We start from the raw sequence: 26,973 nt of genomic DNA, 5'->3' as shown, positions 1-26,973 counted from the left end.
TGTAGTGGAAGAAAGCAATGTGTACTCTCTCGATGGCTTCTTACTAACAAACTAAAACATTTAATTCAAAAAGCCCTTTATAGACTTTCAGTTAAATAAGTCGCCCAATAATTATGCCTATCTACTGAAATGATAATTGAATTTTAATATTTTATGAATTTTTACGCCATATATTCTATAATTTTACCTTCTTTTTTTAAAAAATCTCTTACATGTTTTAAGAATTACCTAAAAAAGCCTATGGTTTACATCTTGTTCTAAATTAATCACGCCGTCAATTTGTCTGTCAATGAAATGTAAGTAGACCCCAAACCTATCACGTGATTTAAATTTTTTTCTCAAATCTATCCTACCGTTTTAATTTTTTTTCAAATCTATCCCCGTAAAAGGCCATTGTGGCAAGAATGGACTCACTTACATTCCACATCAGCAATATTGTTAAATGTTAATGAAGAAATTAATGCCGAGATAAAGTTGGAATCAAATGTAAATCATGGATGTTTCTAGGTAATTTTTAAATCGTGAGATAGATTTAAGAAACGGGTAATATCATGAGATATCCAGTGTAACAACTCCAAAATTTTTGGTGAACTGAATATGCATAGACATCCTTGTCCTTTTCATTACTGGAGTATAGCGGACATTCTAAGCATTGTATGTACAACCAAAATGACATGAACTCAAATTGGAAGAAAATAACTCTAAAGTATTATTATATATTATGTCAACGAATCATATAGGTATATGAACTCAAATTGGCCATGTTTGGTGGTCAGAATAACAAGTGGAATAGGATTTCAAAAATCATTATCCTTCGTTTGGACACAGGATTGGGTTTTGGCATAAAATAGGAAAAATTATTAAGCAAATTTTTCCACTGATCGGTGGGATAAAGGCAAATTGAAATATATTTATATCAAAGGACAAAAATGCCCGCAGCCTGCCTTTTAATTTTTTAAACATGCCACCTTGAAAGATTATATGCAACAGAGAGCCATGGGCAGTTGGGGCCCGACACTGGCCACCACCACCCCAGTGAGGTCGCCAGCCACCAAAGGTCACCGTCAACCTCGGCTGGGTGGTGGTAGCCAATGTCGGGTCCGCACTGCTCGGAATTTATTGAAATCAAAGGAAGAGAGAGAAGAGATCACCCTGTCACTGCCCCGTTTGAGGTTGCTGGTGGCCTCTGTGGCAACTAGCGGCCCTAATTCAAGCGGTGGTGGGAGGAACTATAGCCCCAATTTCTTCTCTCTCCCTCACTCTGTAATTTTTGTGCAATTCAAGTGGTGGTGCTCTAGCTAGACATCATTGCCCAACCGAGAGATCGTTGGGTGCATCTGGTGCAGCCGCCGACCTCGAGGGGCGGTGGTGGTTGATGTCGAGCCCCACCACCCTAGCCGACGTCTACTCTCTTTTTTTTTTCTTTCTTTTTGGTTCTTTTTTCTTTTAGCTTTTAATTTTCAAAGTTTATTGTTGTCAAAATTAATTTAGTTGGGAAAAAAAATTATTTTCGATATATGTTCGTAATTTTACTTTAATGTCTCAATCATTATCCCTAGCCCCGACGACAAGCGTATTTGTATTTTAGCATTCCCTCTAAGACACTTCAAACTCCGAAGGGGAAACATATTCTTAATTAGTGGAGATTTCGGACCAGACACTTATACTTTTTGGGATGAAATTTAAATAAATACACAAGACAAGATAAAAGCCGCATATTTCAATTTTTACAAAGGTAAATGACATGCAAAATTGCATACTTTTCATTTCTTTAGATTTAACATGTATTCTCAAAATTTTTTTGTAAAATTACAACGTTTAATTTCTACTTCAAATCTAGCACGTTGTCGACCAGTTGTTTATTTTTCCAACAAAAATGCTGATGTGGCTGGCCATGTAATTAACCTTTTTTTTTGTTACAACCACATAATTACTTTTAGAAATAAAATTTAATAAAAATAAAAAATTAAGAAATTGAAAAAAATAATAATAACGCCCACTACCAACCAATGTCAAGGGCGAGCGTTTACCGGGAGCGCTAGGGTCGACGGTATCCAACACCCAACGAAAGGAGGTCGCTGATGACTTATGAGTTCGCGGGTGTCCACATGTTGTGGGATGGTGGTCCCCACAAGGCGACTGCATCCCCAGTAAACACCCACGAGGTGTCTGGTGGTGGGTGTTAGTTTCTTTTTTTTTTTTCCAAAATTTATTGGAGATTTCTATTTTTACTAACTTTCGATTTAAAATTTTAGTACGTGATGTCACCAATTTGACAGAATAATTAACAGCCGACTGATGGCTTCTCAAATTTGAAACAAAAATGAAATGTTATGATTTTACAGAAAAATTTCAAAAGTATGTACTAGATCTGGAAAGTCGGAAAGTTCGTAAATTTACATGTCATTTGCCTATTATAAAGTTCAACTTTTAAAAATAGTGACGATGGTTACAAAAAGAAATTTCTCCTAATTAATAGTATAAGTTAAAGTTTTATTTAAATGAGTAATATATTTTGAATAATCAACAACGATGGTCACAAATTTTTTTTCTTTTTTGGTGAGGGATGGTCTCAGATTTTCCATTAGATTAGTAGTCTAGTGGGTAAATTGATTTGATTTGAAGTAATTTTGGAAAATTAATCAACCTTTTGTCTGATGATATACACTTGCCAGATTCTACAAATTAAATTATGTACTTTCCTCTCATGTATATATGTATATATAGTATAACCTGTACATGCTAATAAAATTAATTTTTATTTTGTTTACAGGATTACAGCAAATCCAAATATTGTATATATGGTAAATCCAAATCTGGTTCCCTTGTTGCCAAATGGCTTGCTATATAAGCGACTCTTATTTTCACTATTCCCCTTAGAATTAATCAAGAGAGAGTGACGAGAGCAAGAGAGAGACTTATACATCAAGCATGAGTTTGGTTAATAGGAACTATTTCGTGCTAGCAATTGTGCTATGTCTGTTGGTGTTGCAGGAAGCAATGACCAAAGCGATTTCAACCGACGACACCACTGAAGCCATATTGAGTGAGGTCAATGTCGATATCGCTAACAAGCTGCCTAATGGTGCAACCTTCACTATCCACTGTAAATCGGGAAATGACGACCTTGGGACCCATGTGATCGGGGCAGGAAAGAGTTATGGATTCTCATTCAAGATCAACGTCACTGGGAGCACATTGTTCTTCTGCGGGGTGTCATGGCAGGGTGGGCAGGTCGAGTTTGACATCTACAATACCTCTAGGGATGACGGGAAAAGGTGCAGTGACGAATGCAAGTGGCTAGCGAAAGAGGATGCTGTTGTGGGATTCAATTTCATCGGTACCGGTCCAAACCCTGACATCGTTATTCCATGGCAGAAGTAATTGTGCGAGCATGAAATATTGTAATAAGAGAAGCAAGGCAAGCTTATAATAAGATAATCATTATTGAAAATCATTGATAGTGGAGAGGACATTATGTCTAATTGATGATGATTCAAACTATTGCAAATATTGTGTACTTTCTCCCTGACTTCTTATTAAGCAAACCATAACATTTGATTCGAGAGCCCTAGACCAATAGACTTTCGATTACGTCACTGTGAACAGTTCTGCCTATATATTGCGACCGATATTTACTTGAATAGTTTATTTGATGAACTGAATAAACATAGATATCATTTTACTACTAAATTATATGGTTGTACAACTACAAAAAATGATTAATTATTTTCTATTATATATATTATTATATTTGTTATGTTGATGAATCGTGCTTATTTATGAACCCGAACTGAAAATGAACTCATCCCGGTTACTTAGGAAAAAGAACTTAGAAAAAAGGAACTCCATCTGTTTTGGCATTCCCCCACAATTCTCGACAAGTATTTCTTATTCAGATAAGATAGCAAAAAGAACTCATATTTGAAATTTATTTAACTTCTTCTTTTTTCTAAAATACTCGATCACTATACATTTATTCAAAATTCATTTAGGATTTTCTCATCTCCCCAATACGGGTCGTTTCAAAAATATCAAGTAAACAAATCTTATTATCCACCATACCTATGCTTCTTTTTTCATCTTGCGCCGGGTTCCACTATACCTATATCGGAAAATTTATGATACTCCTAGGCAGAGATACTAACCATCCGCATATAATATGAAGATGATGATGATGATGTATATATATATATATATGCCATAAGCATTTCGAAAGTCCCGCGGCTCTCGATCTTGACTTTTATTTTTTTACAAATGCAAATGAATTAATATAAATGTAGTTATTACTTAACCATGAAATAAGTAGTAGTAATAATAATAATATAAAATAATATCATAAAATAATAATATAATTGCTCTTAATTCAATCTTATAGGCCGATTTATAAAGTATTTAAGTAGGGATTGTTAGTCATGGAACTTGAATAAGTAATAATATTATGGATAATATGCATCAATATAATAGTATAATAAAGGTCGGTCGATGATGATGTATATACCAGAAGCATTTCGAAAGTCCTCGCGGAGAGTATTTCATGCTCTCGATCTTGACTTTTATTTTTTAAAAAAATGCGAATGAATTAATATAAATGTAGGTATTACTTAACCATGAAGTAAGTAGTAATAATAATAATAATATAAAATAATATCATAAAATAATAATATAATTGCTCTTAATTCAATCTTATAGGCCGATTTATAAAGTATTTAAGTAGGGATTGTTACTCATGGAACTTAAATAAGTAATAATATTATGGATAATATGCATCAATATAATAGTATAATAAGGGTCGGTCGAAGAATGCATCATATATTTTTAATAAGGATATTGATTTGTCAAAATTTTCAGATACTTTATAATGATTGTATTAAATTGAAATAGAATTCAAAATATATTTTCCTTCATATATATATATATATATATATTGTGTATGATTTTATTTATTAGTTTTCTCGTGCAATAGAGCAACCTACTACTATCATATATTTGTAAATCCATTATAAATCATGGGAAATTCTCCACGATGGTACAGAAAATGATATCCTCGTTGAAATCCAATTCGTTTGCTGCCAAAAGAATTGCGGTATAAGCAACTGTTATTTCCTTCAATCCTCGTCACCAGAGACAGAGAGAGGACTAACTAAGCAAACATGAGTTTGATTAATAGGAACTCTTTCATCTTAGCAATTGTAATGTCTTTGCCGGTGTTGTGGGAGGCAACGAATGTAGTGACTGCAACTTATACTGTTAGCCGGTATGCTATACCAACGAAGGTACGAGTCGAAATCTATAATGAGCTGCCCAAAAATGCGAGTTTCGTCGTCCACTGCAAGTCGAGGGACAATGACCTCGTGAGCCATGTGGTGGGGGTGGGCAAGCATTACGGGTTCGGATTCAGTGCTAACATTTGGGGCACCACATTTAAATTCATAAGGAACATGATCGATATGAGTTTGCTGGTGTTAGGGGAAGCAACCGACCACAGTGAGTAAGTGACTGCCATTAATTTAGGTATGTGGCCTAAGGCGTGCGTTAATTTTTTTCAATAATAAAAAGAGTTAAATGCACTTTACCACCCGATCTATGAGGTGAAATTAGGTTTGGCCCCCGACCTATGAAATTTGGCAGAGTGCCTCCTCATCTAATTCGAAAATAAGCGATATGACTCCCGGACCAAATTCCGGTCAGAATTCTGGTCAGAAAAAGTCACAGACTAATCACATATCAATTTGAAGAGAGCAAAATTGTCACAAGGAATAATTAATCAAAAATTGAATTCTTGTAAAATTAGCCACCTATGATCGTTCGTGATTTTGATTGTGATAGATTCGAGTCATACTTAACATGAACTGCTTTTCTTGAAGGAGCTTATGGTGAAAGATGAATTACGGATAGTGTGAGAGACAGACAGTTTAAGTGCTCTCTTCTCCATATGGGGGATAGGATCCCTCGGTTTACTCTCCAGCAGCCCTCTGTCCCCCACCTGCTGTCTCTCTCTCTCTATATGTTTGCCTGGAGAGCATTATGTGTGTGTGGATTTCTTCGAAGCTCAGATGCTCAACGGAGAAGGGGCAGATAGGAGGAAAGGGGTGGGTGAAGGGGATGAAGGGAGAGATTTGGCTACGAAAAGGACCAAGCTGCCCTTCTCTCTGAACCGTCTTCTGTTTTTCTAATTTTACATTTGAAATTATATTCTAAAATTTGAATTATAAATTAATAAAAATTATTTTTTTCACCTGAAAAGTGATCGAAAGACTAGTCGGAAGTGTATTTTGCTTCTTTTTACATAGGTTGGGGGGTATGATGCAAAATTTTAAAGGTCGGGGGCATATTGCTACTAGGCCTTTAGGTTGGGGGGCAAATTACATTTTACTCTAATAAAAAAATCAACGCACGCCCAATAGACGGATATTATATTAAGGCGGATAGTCGTATCCTCCATTTCAGCTGAGCATGACACCACCAATTGGAATAATATTGATTGAATATTACTCAACTGATTTCGCAATTTTGTTCATTTACTAACGAAAAAATCTGACTTGGCACGCTGACAAGGTAAAAGTGGTTCCATAAACAATTTCAGAAAATATTCAAATTCTTTTACCTTTTCAAATTGACCCCATAGCATCCTCTCCCTCTCCGCTAATTAGTCTAACAGCCCCAGTTGCCCCCCGGCGGCGAATCCGAGTCTCTTCCCTTCAATGTTTCTCTTTTCCCCCGATATGTGCAATCTCTCTAACCCAAAAAAAAAAAGGAAAAAGAAAAAAAAAACACAAAGAAAAGATTACTGGGGACGGAGGGACTTGAGCATAAACTGCATTTTGCTGTTGCAAATCACATCCTATCTGTTCAAGAAAATGGTGAAACTTTTCAGCCAACATTGATATATTGAAGTTTATCTCCTATTTTGAAAGTTAAATATTGATTATAACCTTTTTTTAGTTTGTTACATTTGGGTGCTCAGTTCTATGCATGGACGGTTGGGGGAAGTGAGAAAGCTGGTTACGGGGAACAGAGGGGCTTGAGGACGTTTAGGAAGTTCTCGATGTCGATGATGAGGAGCTCGGGTTTTGACACCCACAGTTGCCAGCAGCAGCGGAGGCTACCGGGTCACTGATGTCTGCAAAATGTCCACAAGATGTGCGCAGCCTAAGAGCTTCATTCTTGTACCAACTTTACTTTCACAATTTTTGGAATATACTATCATGGCGTCTTCATTTAAAATTTTTTAACTTAAACTACCAAACTTTTTTCGATGTGCATGATCAGGTATGCAGGAACTTTAAGGACCCCAACTTATTCATGATCAACTTGACCGGCCCACTGAAGGCGTAAAAACCTCTCATAGTGTGAATTTTCTCCATTTTTTAAAACTCAAACTCGAGATCTTTGCTTAAAGGGATCAAGTGTCGAATCATTTGAATAACTCCGTATTAATTATTTAGACTTTTAAAATTTAGTGGCACGAATCGCTTGTTATGATTTGATATAATCCATTATTGGTAATATAATTATAAATATAAATATTCATTTAATATATCCATTTATTTTAATTTTATAATAATTACTACATCCGATGATGGAAAATTAATTGCCCTTCACATCAATAAATATAACAAAAAATTGTATTTTTCTAGATTCCTTTAACTGCTTTGACTATCCACACATTTATTATGTCTGTGGTCAATTTTGTTACTGCCGTTGGAGTCAACTTGCAAATTCGTTAATTTATATTTTTGGAACTTGGGCAACTAATTCTTTTAAGTGTGAACTCTAGTATTCAGAAATCTAATTAGACTTCGACTAATCCAATTGAATCGAAACGGTCCACTAAAGGATAAAACTCTGAATTTTTTGCATTCAACTTGAACCCACGACCTTACTTAAGTGAAACAAACGCGGAACCGCTTGAATCAACTCACATTGGTTTGGGCAACGAATCTTTGTTCGGAGCATAAATGAATACCGATGTGTGATATTACAAATTAATTAAGCACTTTCATATATATATATATATATATATATATCATAAGCATTTCGAAAGTTCTCATGGAGAGTACGTTCGTTTTTTATACTCTTGAGTTTCTCTTTTATTTTCAAAAAATGCGAATAAATTATTGTAAATATAGAAATTACTTAACCATGAAGTAAGTAATAATAATAACAATATAAAATAGTATCATAAAAATATAATATAATATAATTATTTTTAATTCAATCTTATAGGTCTATTTATAAAGTATTCAAATTGGGATAAGGGTTTGTTACATATGGAGCTTGAATTAGCCAATAATATTATAGATAAGATGCATCAATATAATAGGATAATAAGGGTCGGTCGAAGAATACATATTGTATTTTTTAATAAGGGTATTGCATTGTCAAAATTTTCAGATGTTTTATAATGATTATATTAAATTGATGTAGAATTTAACTATGAAACAAGTAACATATGTTTTTCTTTATTTATATATATATATATATATATATATATATATATACTATGCATGACTTTATTTATTAGTTTTCCTATGCAATTTTCCCCGTGCATTATACGGGCAACCCTACCAGTATCATATATTTGTAAATCCATTATATAACATGGGAAATTCTCCACGAAGGTACAGAAAATGATATCCTCGTTGAAATCCAAATGGTCTGCTGCCAAAAGAATTGCGGTATAAGAAACTGTTATTTCCTTCAATAACAGTTGATAAATTGGAACTCTTTCATCTTAGCAATTGTGATGTCTTTGCTGGTGTTGTGGAAAGCAACGACTGTAGTGACTGTAACTTATACTATTAGCCAGTATGCAATACCGCCTACGAAGATGCGAGTCAAAATCTATTATGAGCTGCCCAAAAATGCAAGTTTCATCATCCACAGCAAATCAGGGGACGATGACCTCGGGAGCCATGTGGTGGGGGTGGGCAAGCATTACGGGTTCGGATTCAGGGCTAACATTTGGGGCACCGCATTGTTCTTCTGCAGAGCGTCATGGCAGGGCAGGAAAATCGAGAGGGCCATCTCCAGTGCATCCAGGGATGAGTGGGGCAGGTGCCTCAATTTCTGCATTTGGCAGGCACGGGATAATGGTATCTTGGTATACAGAAGTGAAACCCTGTCCTACCTTTACCCCCTGGACGTGTTATTCCGTGGAAATAGTAATGTTGAGGGCAAGGTCGTTAGAATCGCGATTCTACTTAGAATCGGTCGAGGGTCGTGAAATCGTGAATCGTAGAATCGAATCGTGAATCGTAAAATCGAATCGTGAATCGTAGAATCGAATCGTGAATCATAAGATTCTACCTTTAATTAAAAAAAACATATATATATATATATAAATATTAAATTTTATGTCGGAAATAGTTGAAATAAATATCAAATGGTAAATCTTGCTGCTTTCTACTTTATTCATCAAAATCAGACGGTGCTTAGTCTTCACAAGAGAGCGTTTCCACTATAACAACCTCCAATGAAAATTGATATAGTACTGTGGTCACAGATCCTATAGGCGAAGCTGTTTTTCCTCCCTAACTTCTTCTTGGTCTGTCCCTTCTTAGAATCATCTTTCTCTGCACTTGAAAAAGTCAAAAAAAAAATTCTAGCATAAATCATCTCAAACTAGACGACAATCAGGAATCGGTCGGAACCCAATTCAAAGCAGTTTCATAAACTTTATAGGTCCCTATCACTTACAGTCAAGAGACAAGTTTCAAATTTTTCATAAAATAAGAGAACCAATGAGCAATACTGTCGTACAATGAGAGAGATGAGGAGGGAGAGAGAGGGGGCATATGACTTTGGATTGAAACCGGAATCGTAGAATCGGTCCGATTCTACAATTCTAAGATTCGAATTGCGATTCAGCCACGATTCTACCTTCTCGATTCATGCCATAGAATCGGAATCGCTAACTACCCCTTAAATCGTAGAATCGTAAGATTTTACGATTCGAATCGCGATTCTAACGACCATGTTTGAGGGCAATGAATATTACAACATGGCAGGAAGATAACCAAAGAATTATTATGACAAGGCAGATAGGTTCTAATATGACTACTATTGTTAAGAATCCTTGATAATGCATGGACATGTCCTGCAACTGATTTAAACTTTCTTCAATTTAAGGAGCAAGAAAGTTTTATTTCTTCATGGATTCCTTTTTTATTTCAGTTGCAAGAGAGTGATCTTGACTTCACCAGCTCCATGCCTAAATTCACATTGACATGCACAGGTTACCGCCTAGTTTCATTAAATCCGAGTAATTGTTCACTCTTAATTGTAACGAAACCCTCACTTAGCCTGTTACTTTCATGTGTTTTGCTTTAAACATGCCCATGTCTACTCTGTGCATAAGCATCCACAGATCTGGAATTGGATTCTCGACGAAATGTTGCATATTTCCACGTACCTATTTAGGCATTTAGAACTTCTGAAAGGTAGGAGCTCGACTCATAACGAGAATTGCTGCTCTGTTGAACGCTCAAAGTGATGAGGACCAAAATCAATAGACAAAAGGACTCTTTCAGTCGAGTATCTCCTGTCAAGTATATACGTTTTCTTTCAGTCAAAATAACTTAAATAACACTCAAGTATCAAAATAATATCTTGGAAAGTCTAATATATCCCTTGTCACTCATTTAAGTAGTCCTGAATTTCTTTGGGTAATTACGAGAATTACGTGCAATTTGCTCTTATCTGGTCGCACAGTTAAGACTTTCCCATTTAAGTCATACGAGGTCAGAGGTCTAAATTAATAATTTGCTATAGTAAATCAGTTAGATGCATAGTGCGGATGCGTTGTTCGCTAGGAAATAATTATAAGAACTTCCTATCGAAAAAAAAATTCTAAGAACTGAAATGCATAATAGAATTTCTTTTTAACTATAAATTTAACTTTGAGGCCTAAAAGAAGCTAATTTGTGTGATAATATATTCTTTTTTTATTGCAAGAGACTCATGAACCTAATAAAGAGATTAATATGTATTATTCAATAATTAACATAAAGTTCCTAACAATAATTTAGAGTTCATTTGGGGATAGAAGGTCTCATAAGCGTTTTGCCGATACATTTTAAATAGACAGTATAGGGTCTAATGAAATCTGTTGAAACCACAATTTGAATTAGATTAACTCAGCGGTTAGAGACATGATTTAAAGCTCATAATGAAAATTATTTATAGTACTTCAAGGCTAGATTAATCACCAATTGGTAGCCGGTTAATTACCTTTTCCCAATGAATGACTATTCACCAATTCTACTTTCAACAATTTTAAATTAATTCCTTACAAACATTTTTTTTTTTGGTGAATTGGGGCCAAACGATTTAAATTAATCTGAAATTAGTAATTATTTTTTAAGTAAATTTATTTTAGCTCTTTTCCATGGCAACAACACTCCCAAACCAAATTTCTTAAGTTATTGGCTTAGCAGTTACTAGATTTAAAAAAATTTGGGAAGTTAATCATTATATACATTCTTTTTATTAGATTTTACAAATTAATGTACTTTGCATTTATAAGTGATATGTGTATATATATATATATATAATCCAATCTTACAGAACATGGAAAATGCTTTATGGATGTAAATAAATGGTGTCTATGTAAAATCCAACTGATTTGCTACCAAAACATATTTTGTGCGCCCCAGTACCTGGAATCTTAACGGGCTCCTATTAATTCAGTATAAAAACTCTCATAACATGATTTTTCTCCATTCATAAGAGTTGAACCAATATATAGTTTTAGGAAAATAAGCGTTGAACTGCTTAAAATCGAAAAAAAAATCTCCTACTTTTAGGAAAAACATAAAAAGTAATAAATAAAATAATCTCTGCTCTATTATTTCAAAAATCTCTTTTATTATTTCATCCACCATCCATTTAAAAAAAGCATCAAACAAAACATTTCTAAAAGTTGGGTCAATATTTTTTAAGACAAGCAATCTTAAATTTCCCCAAATTACTTTGGGCTTGCAGGAGAGCTAGTATTGCATATAGATATTTAACTTCGAGGGAGAGCCTCTTCGACAAGTGTTCAGTGTTTCCCCAAAAAAAGCAACTGAAAATTTATAAATAAATTATTAATCAGTTAATTTATTGACTAAAATAAAGGGGGAGAGACCCGACATGCACGGGACGGTTTCTTGCATGCAATGCATTAGTTGCCAGACATTTCATACGTAACCAACGCAATTCGCTATATATATGCTTTTATCGCTTTCATTTCTTACAAACTAATTTCATAATATATGGGAATGGTATACTTTTAAAACTAATAAATATAATGATTTTCTCTGCAAAATAATATATAATGACACCTATTCTATATCTATATAATATCTAAACTTGAAAATAGGGGTAGAATAGCAATGATTGTCCTATAATTAAAATATTATAAGGAATTATTATTATTATTATTATTATTATTATTATTGGTAACAATAATGGTCAAAGAAGTATTTCAATCACTTACTGCTATTTATCAATAAGTACTTATAATTTTAAGAAAATTAATGATCTTTTATAATTATGTAGCATCATAATTTTAATATATTTTTATATATATAATGAATTTTTTAAAACAAAACGGTATTAATTATTTTTTGAATAGTAGCTAATATATATACTCTATTGATTATTTTGTTCCCCTGTATATATTTTTTGGGTTATATGCAAATAACATATATTCTACTGCACAATTAATGATAAAAAAATTTCTTAATACATAAGTGATAACGTGACAAAGTAAAAGAGTTTTATTTTTTATGATGCGACAGCGTAAATATCGACTCGTAATTTGTTTATATATATATATATAGATGTTTATGAATATATATATATATATATATATATATAAATTCATGTGATGCATGGCACAGAAGGTTTGCAAAATTGTATTTTCCTACTTTTCTGTAATTGCTTTGCCTAACCACATTTATTATTGTTTGTTTGTATCAACTTTATTATTGCCTTTGTAGTCAACAATGTAAATTCATTAATATTTATGTTTTTTGGAACTGAGTCAACCCATTTTTTATCGTACTAATGACTTGCGACGTGTGGGCCTTAGACACTGTATTTCCCCAAAGAAAAAATGAATAGTGACAAAGAAGGGGTCTTAATGGAGTGACCAAAATATCGATTCAAGATCAAAAAGTCTTGGGTTCAATCCTTAAGGTGAAATGCATGTGTCTTTTTATCTCGTTTAATTTCTTACCTTTGTATTAATCTCATGAGTCTCTCTTATAACTGAAAAAAATGAATAGTGACGGGTGATATAAGAAATTAATTAATGCACTTTCATATCATATATTTGTAAATCCATTATAAAACATGGGAAATCCTTCAAGTTGGTAAAGAAAATGGTATCTTCGTCCAAATCCTGTCCATTAGCTGCCAAAAGAATTGCGATATAAGCAATTCTTATTTCCCTTCAACCCCCGTTGCTAGAGCCAAAGAGTGAGAGGACTAACTAAGCAAGCATGAGTTCGATCGCTAGGAATTCTTTCATCTTTCTAATTCTTATGTCTTTGCTGGTGTTGTGGGGAGCAACGATCACAACGACTGCAACCGATACAACAGACATCGGCACTAAACACAAGGTGTTGGTCGATATCTCTAACAAGCTGCCCGATCAAACGAGCTTCACCATCCACTGTAAATCACAGGATGACGATCTTGGGAAGCACGACGTTAAGGCTGGTCAGAAGTACGGGTTCAAATTCAGGGTTAACTGGTGGGGCACCACGTTGTTCTTCTGCGGGGCGTCATGGCAGGGCAACTATGTCGAGTTTGACATCTACCGAGCCAGCAGGGACGACGAGAAGAGGTGCTATTTCCACTGCATGTGGGAGGTACGAGGGGATGCTATCGTGGGATACAAGGAGGGCTACAAGGAACCCGACATTTTTATTCATTGGAAAAAGCAAACCAGCCACATACTTGTCTGAGAGCGTAACTCATGTTGAATCTGAAATTTGTCAGCTTCAAGAAAAATAAACCTCATGGATAAGGCAAAAGTCTGTCTGAATGTTAAATTTGATCTATGCATCCCATTATATAAAAGCAATGATATACTATATATCTTCTCAACGAACAATATTAAAACAAGGGGAATTTCTATGATACAATTACCAAAAGCGATACTATGGTGCATTTAACAATGTTTTACTAAAAGTTTAAGTGAATTCCTCTAGAAATTTATGTAATTTATATAAGTAAATATATCTTGGAGTCCACGTAATTTACTTCAAACGTAAGTGACTCGCTAAGAGTCCAAAAAATCCACTCCAACTAGTTTTTCAAAGCACATGTAATTTAGTCAAAAGACGTGTAAATTATTTAAAATTAATTATCTTAGTATAATTTCAAGTAATTTACTTGCATACATGGTGCAGTTATTTTAAAGTTACACCCTAGACCTTCTCTAAGACAAGGTGAAAACCCCATACTTGCATCGCTATTTTGACTAGAATATCCTTTGAAAAACAACATATTTGAGAACTACTTTTAAAATTAGTTAATTAATCAAACTAATAATAATTTAATTGAATAGTTGCTTTATGACATGGTTGCTATGTGATTTAATTTTTATTTAGCGCTTCGGCCCCCTTATTACCAAAACTTGTTCGTATCGATCACGTTAATAAGCGAACCAAAGCATTTTATTCATGGGCTGGGTCATGACAAACTTTCAATCAAGTTCATGTAAAAATTATGAATATATTGTGTAAGTTATCCAAACTACGATGTATCATGTGCCAAGATAAAGGTGGAGAAGGGACAACAAAAAAAAGTCCCACCGACAATATTTCAGTCCTACGTTACAGTTCATATCACTACATTCTCTATCGGTTTGCTTTTTTTTTTTCTTTTTTATTGTGAGATCAAAAGATGCCCCTGCCGTGTTGGTTCCGTCTCATGCAGATTTCAGTTATGCAAATATTTACTTTTACCATTATACACCACCTAAATATTTAAGGAATCAATGGCATGTTATGATTTGATAATATTGATTCAATTCATTAAATTTTAATGGAAATTACATTTTAAATCCAAATAATTATTTATCTAAAATATACATTTTATAATTTTATAATAATTACGACGTTAATGATGGAACCTTAATTGCCCTTTAAGTCTACACACATATAGTCTCTCTCTCTCTATATATATATATAATGAATATGCTTCCTTTTTTTTTAAGTTGCGTTGACAACAACCATTTATTATTGTTTGTTTGGAATTTAATATTATTATTGTTGACAGCAAACAATCAATAATAAATTATTTTGGGAAATTAGTCAACTCATTTTTGTCTGTATCAAATAAATAAGTAACGAACTACTGAAAATAATTAAATAGATAAGTAATGACGTGATATATATTTCAGATATATTTCAAATCCACTTACAAAACCTGGGAAATTCTTCGCGATGAACAGAAAATGACATCTTCGCCCTAATCCAATTCCTTTGCTGCCAAAGGAGTGGCGATATTTATAGGCAACTCTTATTAAACAAGTATGAGTCTGATTACTAGAATAAGTTCTTTCCTCTTAATAATTACACTGTCTTTGCTGGTGCTAGGGGAAGCAACGGCCACTGTGACTGCAACTACCGATAAAATTAACTTCGGCTTGGGGCCGAGAGTGTTGGTCGATATCTCTAACAAGCTGCCCAATCGAATGAGCTTCACCATCCACTGTAAATCGAAGAACGATGACCTCAAGACTCACGTGGTTGAGCCAGGGCAGAAGTATGGGTTCAGATTCAGGGTTGATTTCTTTGGTACCACGTTGTTCTTCTGCGGGGCAAAATGGCACGGGGGACATGTCGTGTTCGACATCTACAAAGCTGACAGGGACGATATGTACAGGTGCCCTTATCACTGCAGATGGGAGGCACGAGGGGATGCTATCGTGGGATATATGGAGCACTACCCAAACCCCGACATCGTTATTCCTTGGAATAAGTCATTTACGGCCCTAACGTGACTGTCAGTGATGAGAATCCTCCATAGTGGACATATTGCCTAACTGATCCAAACTAGTGTACTTCTTTTTCAGGAAGGAAGAGCTGTATTTTCTTAATGGCTCAGCGAATAAATATAAATTCCTTGAAATATGCTTTAAGTTATTAACATGTGAAAAAACATAAAAAAAAAAAAGTCCTAATTGACGAGAACAACATTCGGAATGACTTAATCTTAGACAAGAGCACTCAGAATGTCTTTAGACAAGAGCATGTACCATGTTACAATATTCCCTATTCAGCTTCCTAGCTTCTAATTATTATTTTTCATCACGAAGTGTTTATAGCATATCGGCTTCCTTCTAATTATTCAAACAAAAAAAGCCCTTTAATTCATGGACCTATGACAAACTTATTTTTTCGTATTTTCTCTCGAAATATAATAACAACAATTGTCACGGCTTGGTTAATTAGTGCAACTTTCAAATTTATTTCTTGGATGCAATAGATAAATAAGGTTAAAAATTAAAAACTTATATTAGTCTTGTTTTTTGGTGATCATTTAGAATTGATTATAGTTAAAAAAAAAAAAAGGAAAAAAATTTGTCATTGCAATTGGTCCATCATCCATGGGCCTCTTTGTAAACCCAAAAAATAAAAAGGAAAAATTTTCTAGATTGATTTCTTAATAATCACATAGAAGACCTTGTACTCTATGTATCTTTTGTGAAAGTTGTATGGTCCTTCCAACAACTACAATTATTGAAAGCTCAAGTGGACAATCTCATCGACTTCCAATATTCAACCTGGTCTCTTTGTTTACCACATAAAAGATTTTTAAAAAAAAAACTGCCGAATTTATTCATGCGGTGTTTTGGATGTTCGAGGATAGGAAAAAAATGAATAAATATGGAAAAATTAAATGGGGGAAAGATAGGGAAAAAAGAAAAGAATGAGGCAGGGATGGACTGGGAGGGGCTACCATCCCTCTAAAATCTTGACAAGCAATGAAAGTATGCATTATTATTCTATTTTCAATGAAACTACGTGTATTTTAGGACTCTCTGAGGAGTGAGAGGAGCTTGAGGGGACTAAATTTGGTCCTCTAAAACACCTTGGAGAAGCTAATGACCAATGTGGAGTCAAACAGTGCGGTATAATAAGTATCATTTACTCTCAACCAAAGCATCTTTGATCATTTAGTGAGGACAATGAACTACTGAAATTGCTATGGTATACGGTCATGATCTTTCTTATAAAGAGACAAGCCCAACTAATTTTAGGCGAAGAGTTTTACTATTTCAGCCGATTCCGCACGAATCAAACACATATGACAAATATATAATTATGTCAAAAGCTATGGGCAGTTTCACAAATAGACACATTGGAGGTTTTTTGTTCGAAAATTTTCGCAAAAAATATAGGCGAATTATAACTTCCCACTTAATAGACACCTAACCACCTTTCTCTCCGAACTCATGGACCTAAGCCTTTTCTCTCTTCCTACTCCTTTCTCTTGCGTAAATTGCACCGTCGGTACAAAACCTTTTAGCAATGTAACATTACCAACTTTTTTTCCGTTACAAGTTGATACAAAAATCTTTTAAAGTGTTACAATCAATTACATTCCGTTCATTGGAAACTAACACTGTTTGTATCGCCTGAGGTGGCATTCGATATGTGATTTAAACATTTGATATGGTAAAAATAATTCTATAAAAATTCATTTTTTAAAATTTTAATTAAGTAAAATAAGATAATAAAAATAAATTTGAAAATAACTCTCTTGTCTCTCACTTGTATTTCTCTCTCGTCTCTCTCCATCTCTGCTTGCAAGAGCACTGGAGCAAAGGAGCAATAGCAAGAACAATGACAGATCGCCTACTTCCGCAACCTCCGCTCCCTCGACCTCTCCTCCTTCCCCGGCTCCCCTGATCCATCCTCCTTTGCGTCTTCTACTTTGCCTCCACCCCCCGACTCAGACGGCAACAAGTGGCGAGCCTACTTCGTCCCCTTCTCCTCTCCAGATCGATCTCAGTCCCATCGATTCCCTTTCTTTCTTGTCTTGATCTAATTCCTTCTTTTTATTGAAATTCGACAGAATAAGAGGTGGGGTCACCCCAGCCAGCGACCCCGACTGACCACCCCGGCAATCTCAAACTCCGACAGCAAGCTCTGTCAGGGGTGGCGTCTCCGACGGGCGCGCCCCCACCCCCGATAAAGATGAAATTAAAAAAAAAGGGAAAAAAAAAAGATCTTGACTGACGCAGCGCGGATCACGATTTCTCGCTCCTAAATCTGAATTTAGACTCGAAAGGAATAAAACACAGCTAAACCCTAACGATATACTGAAAACAAAGAGTTATAGTAAATTCAAAGTATCATTCATCAATAGTTATTTCTGAGGTATCTAGTTCTCTCTTCTAGAGAAAACTAAGAAACTAAAATAGGAAATTAGAATATAGGTCCTTACTATGTAACTTCCTAAACAAAATAAGTAATTATTCCAAAATTGAAAATTTTAGACTCTTGACTCGAACTAAAATTGCAAATAATATATAATTCTAAATATACTACCTAATTAAGATAATAATATTATCAATCTATGGATCAAGACATCTCATCTTCCCCTTCCACATCACGAGAATATTTTCTTGATATATCAAAGATATGCTTCTTTGGGCTTGGGCTTGTTGATACAGATATGGGCTGAAAATCCTCCGCGTCATTAAGGGTGGTGCTTAGACGACTTGCTTCTGCTTCTATTTGCTAATTGGTTTTGAAGATGATGATGATGATGAGTGAAGATAGATCTGTTTACCCCTTTTTTTTTCCCTGCTCGTTGCTACTGTAGAGAAAGGGATGGAGAGAGAGGGAAAACAGAGAGACCGAGGAGGGAGAGAAGAGATAGACAAGAGAAAGGGGAGATAGTTTAATTTTTTAAATTTTTTTTTATTTATATGCTATGTTTATTTTGCCCAAAAAAATCTTATGTTAATAAAATTGTAGAAAAGTATTTTTTATATATTATTTTTGCCAGGTTGGACGCTGAAATTATACATCATTGGACACATCAACATTTCCAAACGGCATCATTATTACAAAAAAAAGATTTTATACCAAACTGTTACGTTACTAAAAGATTTTGTACAAACGGTTCAATTCTGTCCTTCCAGCTCCTTTCTTCGTTTCATTCGTTCTTGCTCTTGTTTCCAGGTTTTTGGGACTTTCCTGGTGAATATGGGACATACTTCAGCAGATTGATATTGAGCCAAACTAAAAGAAAGATGGTAAAAATGCTGAGATCGTAAAGAAGCCGTGAATGACTTGGTCCTACATATGCAAAATTATGGAGGAATTTACAGACAGAGGAAAAGACCGTGGAGGAACAATCGGAGATTTATGTCAAATTAGTAAAAGACAAGACATCCTCCACATTCGATATCAACTTAAAAAAACAAAAACCATTTACTCAAATATATTTGGTAGAGTTAGATATTATTAGGCCTTGATGAGCACATATATATAATATATTACATCTCCATATATATATATATATATATCCACATTCATCAATCATCATGTTAGAATATTTCGATGATAATTTTATTATACACCAGTGCCAAGACTTACTTTCGATTGGAAAATTTCTACTGTCCTCCGGAAGGACCGCCACTGATGTTGTATAATTATATATAACATTAACATGCTGTGATGTGCTCAAATAAGTTGATATAACAGTTGAAAGTGGAGGGAAGAAATTAATGAACCTAGCTACCTTTCCCCTTAACTGGCAGAACATGTATACATATGGATATTGCTTATTACATCCTTTCTCACAATATCTTAATTGAAGTATATGTAATGTAATGACTCCTCATTTACATATCTATCATATTTGCTGTTATTTTTTTACTTCATTTTTAACGAAATTCTCATTGTTTCTTTCTCTTATTTGTTTTGATTATTTTTCCCTCAGATGTCAATATACTAACTCATATTATGTTAAATCAGCTAATAAAAGACTTTTCTTTTTGGCATGATTTTTTATTTTTCATTGCGGAAGATCTCAATAGCTCAAAAATTGTATCGAAATAGATTTTTTTTTCCTAATTGTTTTGTTAAATGTGACATCCATTGACTTTATTAGGAATTCAACCAACTATATTTAAATAAGGGTTAACGGCCCAATAACGTGAAGACACATGATACTACCACTAAAATTGACGGAAAATCTAACGTTGTGCCAGATTTTAGTCTAAAATGAAAAGTCATGCTTTTCAGAACAATTTTCGAAATGTCGTGCTAGAATCTGAAAAAAAAAATTGTAAAGGTCATACTTTTTTGGGCTATTAATCCTTTAAATAATAATGACGGGGAATTAATCAAAGTAGTGCTCTACCAAAATGAGTATGCAGAATACGCTAATGTGGAAAACCTTTCGCAAAAGCGAAGGAAAGGCTCTTATCAATTGTAAAAGTTCGATTTTTGGTGATTCTATATCGACTGGCGACATGAGACAGCACCAAATAGATTATAATAAATGGAGGAATAAGTGTTAGTCACTCGAGTGACTGTCATAACTATTCTTACGTATCATAATTTTATTAATTCTTCCACATCAAAATATTGTGAAGCAGGACAATTTAATATATTCTCTAACGCAAGCCAAAATTAATAACGCTAATATGGATTATAGAAGGGGAAGGCGCACACACAGAGATTAAGTAACCAAGCATGAGATTGATTAGAAGAAATCCTCCGCTCTCAGTACTTGTAATGTCTTTGTTGGTGTCACGGGAAGCAACGGCCATTGTGACAGCCGAGGGGGGATGCCATGGCGGGATTCATGGAGGGCTACCCAAACCCCGACATCGTTATTCCTTAGAGTAAGTAACGTTGGGTACAACCAATATTACAATAAGACATAATAGAGGTTCTAATCTGACCGTCATTGAGATTAGTCCTTAATGGTGGATATGTTGTAAAACTGATCCAAATTATTTTACTTTTCTTTTTTTTTTTCAAAAGCTTTTTATTAAGCAAACCACAATCTTTGAGAGAAAGGGTCGTAGAAGATATTGTTTTCTTCACAGTATAAGATATTAATGAGTGGCAAATATTTTGTGTAGAATGACAATCCCCTACACATACTTTTTTTTATATATATTTATATCAATAGGTATTTTCAACCATGCTCAATCACACTTGAGAATTAGTCACGATTTGTATTATTTCCATATCGAACCAGCTAATTCAGTACAGTAAAAATTCCATTTTATAATTTTCAGATTCAGAGTATAAAAACTAAAAATCAAGAATCCAAATCCAAATCCAATTAAACAATAAAAGAATACCCTAGTCGGGTTCTATTGTCTCAATTCCTCCTCCCCTGCATATCGATATGCAATTAAACAACAAAAAAAAAGGTCTGATCATTTTTCTGTGAATCCGTTTCGCTCTATTGTGTAGATTTGATTCTTTTCTAGGTGTGAATTGAGGTGGCTTGTTGATTTACATTAATTTCTCATATCTATTGTCTTCTTCATTTTAGTTTTCTTCGTTGCTTTGCATTTTACTGTTCGATCATGTAGGTTTTGAGGCCATGGAGGCCCATTCACTTGGGAAAAATAAATAAATAAAAAGAGTTTTTCCGCCGTATATCTCATGGTTCATTTATTTTCCTTAATCTATCTAATAGTTTAAAAATTATCCAAAAAGATCCACGATTTGCATGTTGTTCTAGATCTATCTCGACGTCAAGTTTTCCTTCAATTTTTGACAATATTACTGACGTGTCAATTTCCACGTAAATGCTGTTAAATGGAAAACAGGCCACGTCAGCAAAACCGTTAAAAATTGACGGAAAACTTGACACTGATATAGATCTAGAACAATATGCAAACCAATGGTTTTTAGGATAATTTTTAATTCATGCGATAGATTTGAGAAAATAGGCAAACCATAAAACATAAAGTCCAAGATAAAAGTGGAGATGCTATAGCGGTTTGCACGTAAAAACAACCACCATGGTAGTTTTATTTTTTACCGTCGAATCTTTCTACTTAAAATCCTAGCCATATAAGTATCCAATATTTTTTTTTTTACTCTAAGACTTACTCATAATATTTTGACTATCTATAATTTCAGCCACGTATCTTCTCCTTGAAAATGGTATCTTCTTCTAAACCCAATTCGTTTGCTGCCAAAAGAATGGCGATATAAGCAACTCTTGATAAGATATTGTAATGTCTTTGCTGGTGTTATGGAAAGCAAGGACCGCTACGGCTGCAACCGATAGAATTAACTTGGGCACGGGGCACAAGGTGCTGGTCGATATCTCTAATGAGCTGCCCAACGGAACGAGCTTCACCATCCACTGCAAATATAAGGACGATAACCTGAGGAATCACTTTGTTGACCCACAGCAGAAGTACGGGTTCAAATTCAGGACTAACTTCTGGGGCACCACGTTGTTCTTCTGTGGCGCATCATGGCAGGGCAGGCAAGTCGAGTTCGACATCTTCCGAGCCAGCAGGGACGACACCAAGAGGTGCTTTTATCACTGGGGGTGACAGGCACGGGGGTGTGCTATTGTGGGATACATGGAGGGCTACCCGAACCCCGACATTATTATTCCTTGGAATAAGTAAACAAACCGCATACTTGTCTAAGAGCTTAACTAATGCAAATTTCGAGTCTGAAATCTTACTTATTTCATAGTTAAAATTAATGCAAATAAGTTGTTATTGTGACCTTTCATCTTCAGAAAAAATAAAACTCATGGATAAGGCAAAAGTCTGTCTGAATATATTGGATTCGCAGATTTCTTGTAGTGTCGATCTATACATCTGCAGATATGTATAGATGTTATTGTGATTCATCGCATTAAAATGGAAATGGTATGGCAAATATAAATCATCTATAACGAACAATAGCAAAACAAGAGGAGAGCTCCATAAATCAAAGACGGTGTAGCACAGTGTCTGATAATCAAGAGATCCAATTCCGTTACTCGTTGTGGGATTGACCCATGTTCTTTTATTAGTTATTAGAATTTCTATTTCTTTGTATTAAACTCATGAGTCTCTCTTAAGCAAAAAAACAAGAGGACACTCCCTACATCGTAATTATGAAAAAACTATATAAGAAATATAATTTTCCAAAGTTTGTTAAATAGTAAATTATCTTCTAATGAAAATAAACAGTTACAATTAAAATTTTATTTTTAGCTAATTATTAATGGTAATTAATATATAAAATCCTTCTTAATTCATTAATTTAATAATATGTTTCTTAATTGATACTAATTGTTTCATTTTAATTGCGTACTAATGTTAAAAGTAATATTATTATTGTCAATTTTTAAATTTTAATAATTATGTTGATTGTATATAGTTATAATAAAAATAAATTATTTGAGTATGTATTTGATAATTTTTCATTACTTAAAAAATATTTATACATAATTTGTAATTATTTTAGTAATAATTATTTAATTAAGTCAGGATAATCTATTTTATAATATTCTAATTATTAAAAATATATAACTACATTGATTTGAAAGAGAAAGAAGTTGGAATTGTTTCTGGAAGAATTTTTCTTTGGCGATTAACACTTTGGTGGTAATCCACATAGCCATCCCTGACCTAGGCAATGTGGATTGCCAATTGAGTAGCAATGCAGATTACTGGTACAAGATGGGTTACCACTTACGACATACAACCAAACAAGGTAGTGTATGAGTCCATGTAATTTAAGGGTTTATTGCACCATATAGCCTAACGTTGATAGATATTCTTAAATATATCATAACGTCGTTTTTTTGCTTGAGGTATCACAACGTTGCTATTTTTGTTTCAGCAACTATCCCCCGAGGCTAGATGGTGACATCAAATTAGCAATGTTAGGATACCTCAAGCAAAAAATCTACGTTGGATAAATCTAAGAATATCTATTAATATTAGACTATATTGTGCAATATATCCTAATTTAAATACCTCATACCAAATGCAATCTTAGTTCCAAGTAAGAACGTGTTATCGATCCCTTCTAATAAGCAAACCAAAACATTTAATTCGTGGGCTGGGTCATGACAAACTTTCAATTAAATTCATGTAAAAGTTATGAATATATTGTGCAAGTTTTCCGAACTACAAGTGTATCATGTGCCAAGTTAAAGGGGGAGAAAAGGGGACAGCAGAAAAAGTCTTGCTGACAATATTATGGATTTATAATATCTTAGTCCTAAGTTACAACCCATACCACTACATTCTCTATCAGCTTGCTTCTTCTTTTTCTTTTTTATGGTGAGATCACAAGATGCCCATGCTATGGTAGTTCAATCTCATACGAATTTCAGTTGCACAAATATTTAACTTTTACCATTATACACATCCCAAATATTTAAGGAATCAATGGCACATTATGATTTCATTCAATCCAATATAGGTATTCAATTCATTAATTTTCATTGGAAATTACATTTTAAATTCAATTAATTATTTACGTAAAATATAGAATTTATAATTTTATAGTAATTACTACCTTAATGATGGAACATTAATTCCCCTTTAAGTCCATATACATATATATATATATATGTATGTATGTATGTAATGAATATGCTTCCTATTTTTTTAAACTGCGTTGACAACAACCATTTATTATTGTTTATTTGCAATTATTATTATTATTATTATTATTATTATTATTATTGACAGCAAACCAGGAATAATAAATTATAATTGGTGAAGTCATTTCTGTTTGTAACAAATAAATATTACTGAAAAAAATAAATAAGTAATGACGTGTGATATATATTACAAATTAATGCACTTTCCTTTCATATATATTTCAAATCCACTTATAAAACTTGGGAAATTCTTCGCGATGGTTCAGAAAATGCTATCTTCGCCCTAATCCAAATCCTTTGCTACCAAAGGAGTAGCGATATATATAAGCAACTCTTATTTCCTTCAGGCCCCGTTTGCCGAAGACAGATAGAGCACTAATATTAAGCAAGTATGAGTCTGATTAATAGAATAAGTTCTTTCCTGTTAATAATTGCAATGTTTTTGCTGGTGCTGGGGGAAGCAATGGCCACTGTGACTGAGACAACCGATAAAATTAACTTCGGCTTGGGGCCGAAGGTGTTGGTCGATATCTCTAACAAGCTGCCCAATGGAACGAGCTTCACCTTCCACTGTAAATCGAAGAACGATGACCTCGGGACTCACGTGGTTGAGCCCGGGCAGAAGTATGGGTTCAGATTCAGGGTTAATTTCTTCGGCACCACGTTGTTCTTCTGCGGGGCGAAATGGCAGGGGGGGCATGTTGTGTTCGACATCTACAAAGCCAGCAGAGACGATATGTACAGGTGCCCTTATCACTGCAGATGGGAGGCACGAGGGGATGCTATCGTGGGATATATGGAGCACTACCCAAACCCCGACATTGTTATTCCCTGGAATAAGTAATTTAAGGCCCTAATGTGACTGTCAGTGATGAGAATCCTCCATGGTGGACATATTGCCTAACTGATCCAAACCGGTGTACTTCTTTTTCAGGAAGGAAAAGATGTATTTTCTTCATGGCTCAGCGAATAAATATAAATTCCTTGAAATATGCTTTAAGTTATTTACATATGAAATAACACAAAAAAGTCCTAACTGACGAGAACAAAATTCGGAATGACTTAATTATAGGTAAGTGCACTCGAAATGTCTTAATTTTAGACAAAAGTATATACCACTTTACTATATTCTCTGCTAAGCTTCCTAGCTTCTAATTATTTTTTTTCATCACGAAGTGGTCAGAGCCAATCGGCTTCCTTCTAATTAGTCAAACAGAAAAAAAAAAACCCTTTAATTCATGGACCTATGACAAACTTATTTTTTCATATTCTCTCTCAAACTATAGTAATAACAATTGTCACGGCTTGGTTAGTGCAACTTTCAAACTTATTTCTTGGATGAAATAGAAAAATAAGGTTAAAACTTAAAAACTTATGTCAGCACCCTGTTTTGGTCCACCGGTTTCAGAGAAGGACATCGATAACACTTCTAACAACAACCCTTGAACCGCAACAAAAAACCGTCGAACAAAGTCTGGATTACTATTCACAGTCAGGTCAGACATATCAACCAGACGGCCTCGAGAACAAGGCATAGAAGATCACAGCGCAATAAGAATTCAAAATCGACAACCTAACATGACCACGAGGAGGAGGGGCAAAATCGTCATTCCAGTCGGAGGGAAGTATTTTTTGATTAAATTCCCAAGCATTCACGGTTTTTAAATTCCTTGCATTTTTTAATTTAATTTAGCTCTAATTTTACATTTTTCAGAAAAAAAAAATACTCTATGAGACGTTTTTTGGACCTTACGCGTGTCAAATTCGAATTTCAAAATCTGAAACAAAACTCATGACTGAAAAATATTTTTCAACATAATATCGATCTCTAAATTTTTCTGAACCTTGATGGTGGTTCCGGATTATTTTTCGGATGATAGGGTGAAAAGACGATAATTTCAGGCCTTACGTGCATCAATTTTGATTTTTTTTCAAAATTCGAGTCAATACTCGGAATTGAAAAATAATTTTCACATAATATCGATCCTTGAATTTTTCTGAACACAACGGTGTTTTCAGATTATTTTTCGGAATTCCGTTGGAAAAGACTAGAAATTCGAAAATAATAGAGCAATTACGATCGACGTGTTATAGAAGTTCAATATCGATTTTATCAAGATTCGGTCTCCATTGATACAAATTGATCCTCATAGAGTCGATAATTTCTAGAATTTCATGATTTCGAAATTTTCATTTTTAAAATATCGATGGATCTCGAGAAATCGATTTATCGATCGATGAATGCCCATACGAAAAATAATTATTATATTTATTAAAAAAAAAAGGAAAAAGGTTACAGAGGGGTTGACCACCACGTTTTTCAGTTTTCCCGCCCCTTTTCTTTTCCTTCTTCCT

General features: G+C 34.2%; 5 protein-coding genes across 5 annotated transcripts; all 5 read left to right on the top strand.

Moving 5' to 3' along the window:
• Window positions 1–2,906: 2,906 nt before the first annotated feature.
• On the top strand, window positions 2,907–3,469 carry LOC116189456 (S-protein homolog 5-like). Its single transcript, XM_031519125.1, has one exon. The coding sequence runs from the start codon at window positions 2,932–2,934 to the stop codon at window positions 3,382–3,384; it is 453 nt and encodes a 150-aa protein (XP_031374985.1). The 5' UTR covers window positions 2,907–2,931; the 3' UTR covers window positions 3,385–3,469.
• Window positions 3,470–13,352: 9,883 nt separating this feature from the next.
• On the top strand, window positions 13,353–14,103 carry LOC116188994 (S-protein homolog 29-like). Its single transcript, XM_031518474.1, has one exon. The coding sequence runs from the start codon at window positions 13,494–13,496 to the stop codon at window positions 13,959–13,961; it is 468 nt and encodes a 155-aa protein (XP_031374334.1). The 5' UTR covers window positions 13,353–13,493; the 3' UTR covers window positions 13,962–14,103.
• A 1,594-nt stretch (window positions 14,104–15,697) lies between these two features.
• Window positions 15,698–16,006, top strand: LOC116188873 (S-protein homolog 27-like). Its single transcript, XM_031518331.1, has one exon. The coding sequence runs from the start codon at window positions 15,698–15,700 to the stop codon at window positions 16,004–16,006; it is 309 nt and encodes a 102-aa protein (XP_031374191.1).
• Window positions 16,007–22,231: 6,225 nt separating this feature from the next.
• Window positions 22,232–22,558, top strand: LOC116188872 (S-protein homolog 5-like). Its single transcript, XM_031518330.1, has one exon. It carries the CDS (start codon window positions 22,232–22,234, stop codon window positions 22,556–22,558), a length of 327 nt encoding a protein of 108 aa, XP_031374190.1.
• A 2,331-nt stretch (window positions 22,559–24,889) lies between these two features.
• Window positions 24,890–25,593, top strand: LOC116189278 (S-protein homolog 6-like). The gene has a single exon (XM_031518869.1). It carries the CDS (start codon window positions 25,010–25,012, stop codon window positions 25,460–25,462), a length of 453 nt encoding a protein of 150 aa, XP_031374729.1. The 5' UTR covers window positions 24,890–25,009; the 3' UTR covers window positions 25,463–25,593.
• Window positions 25,594–26,973: the final 1,380 nt, after the last annotated feature.

This window comes from Punica granatum, chromosome 8, assembly GCF_007655135.1.
Source record: "Punica granatum isolate Tunisia-2019 chromosome 8, ASM765513v2, whole genome shotgun sequence".
In the NCBI taxonomy this organism is placed as follows: domain Eukaryota; kingdom Viridiplantae; phylum Streptophyta; class Magnoliopsida; order Myrtales; family Lythraceae; genus Punica; species Punica granatum.
This window is presented reverse-complemented; position numbering and strand designations above follow the sequence as displayed.

Excerpts from the sequence above, each read along its gene's own strand:
- LOC116189456 (XM_031519125.1), top strand. The coding sequence starts at position 2,932 with ATGAGTTTGGTTAATAGGAACTATTTCGTGCTAGCAATTGTGCTATGT.
- LOC116188994 (XM_031518474.1), top strand. The coding sequence starts at position 13,494 with ATGAGTTCGATCGCTAGGAATTCTTTCATCTTTCTAATTCTTATGTCT.
- LOC116188873 (XM_031518331.1), top strand. The coding sequence starts at position 15,698 with ATGAGCTTCACCATCCACTGTAAATCGAAGAACGATGACCTCAAGACT.
- LOC116188872 (XM_031518330.1), top strand. The coding sequence starts at position 22,232 with ATGTCTTTGCTGGTGTTATGGAAAGCAAGGACCGCTACGGCTGCAACC.
- LOC116189278 (XM_031518869.1), top strand. The coding sequence starts at position 25,010 with ATGAGTCTGATTAATAGAATAAGTTCTTTCCTGTTAATAATTGCAATG.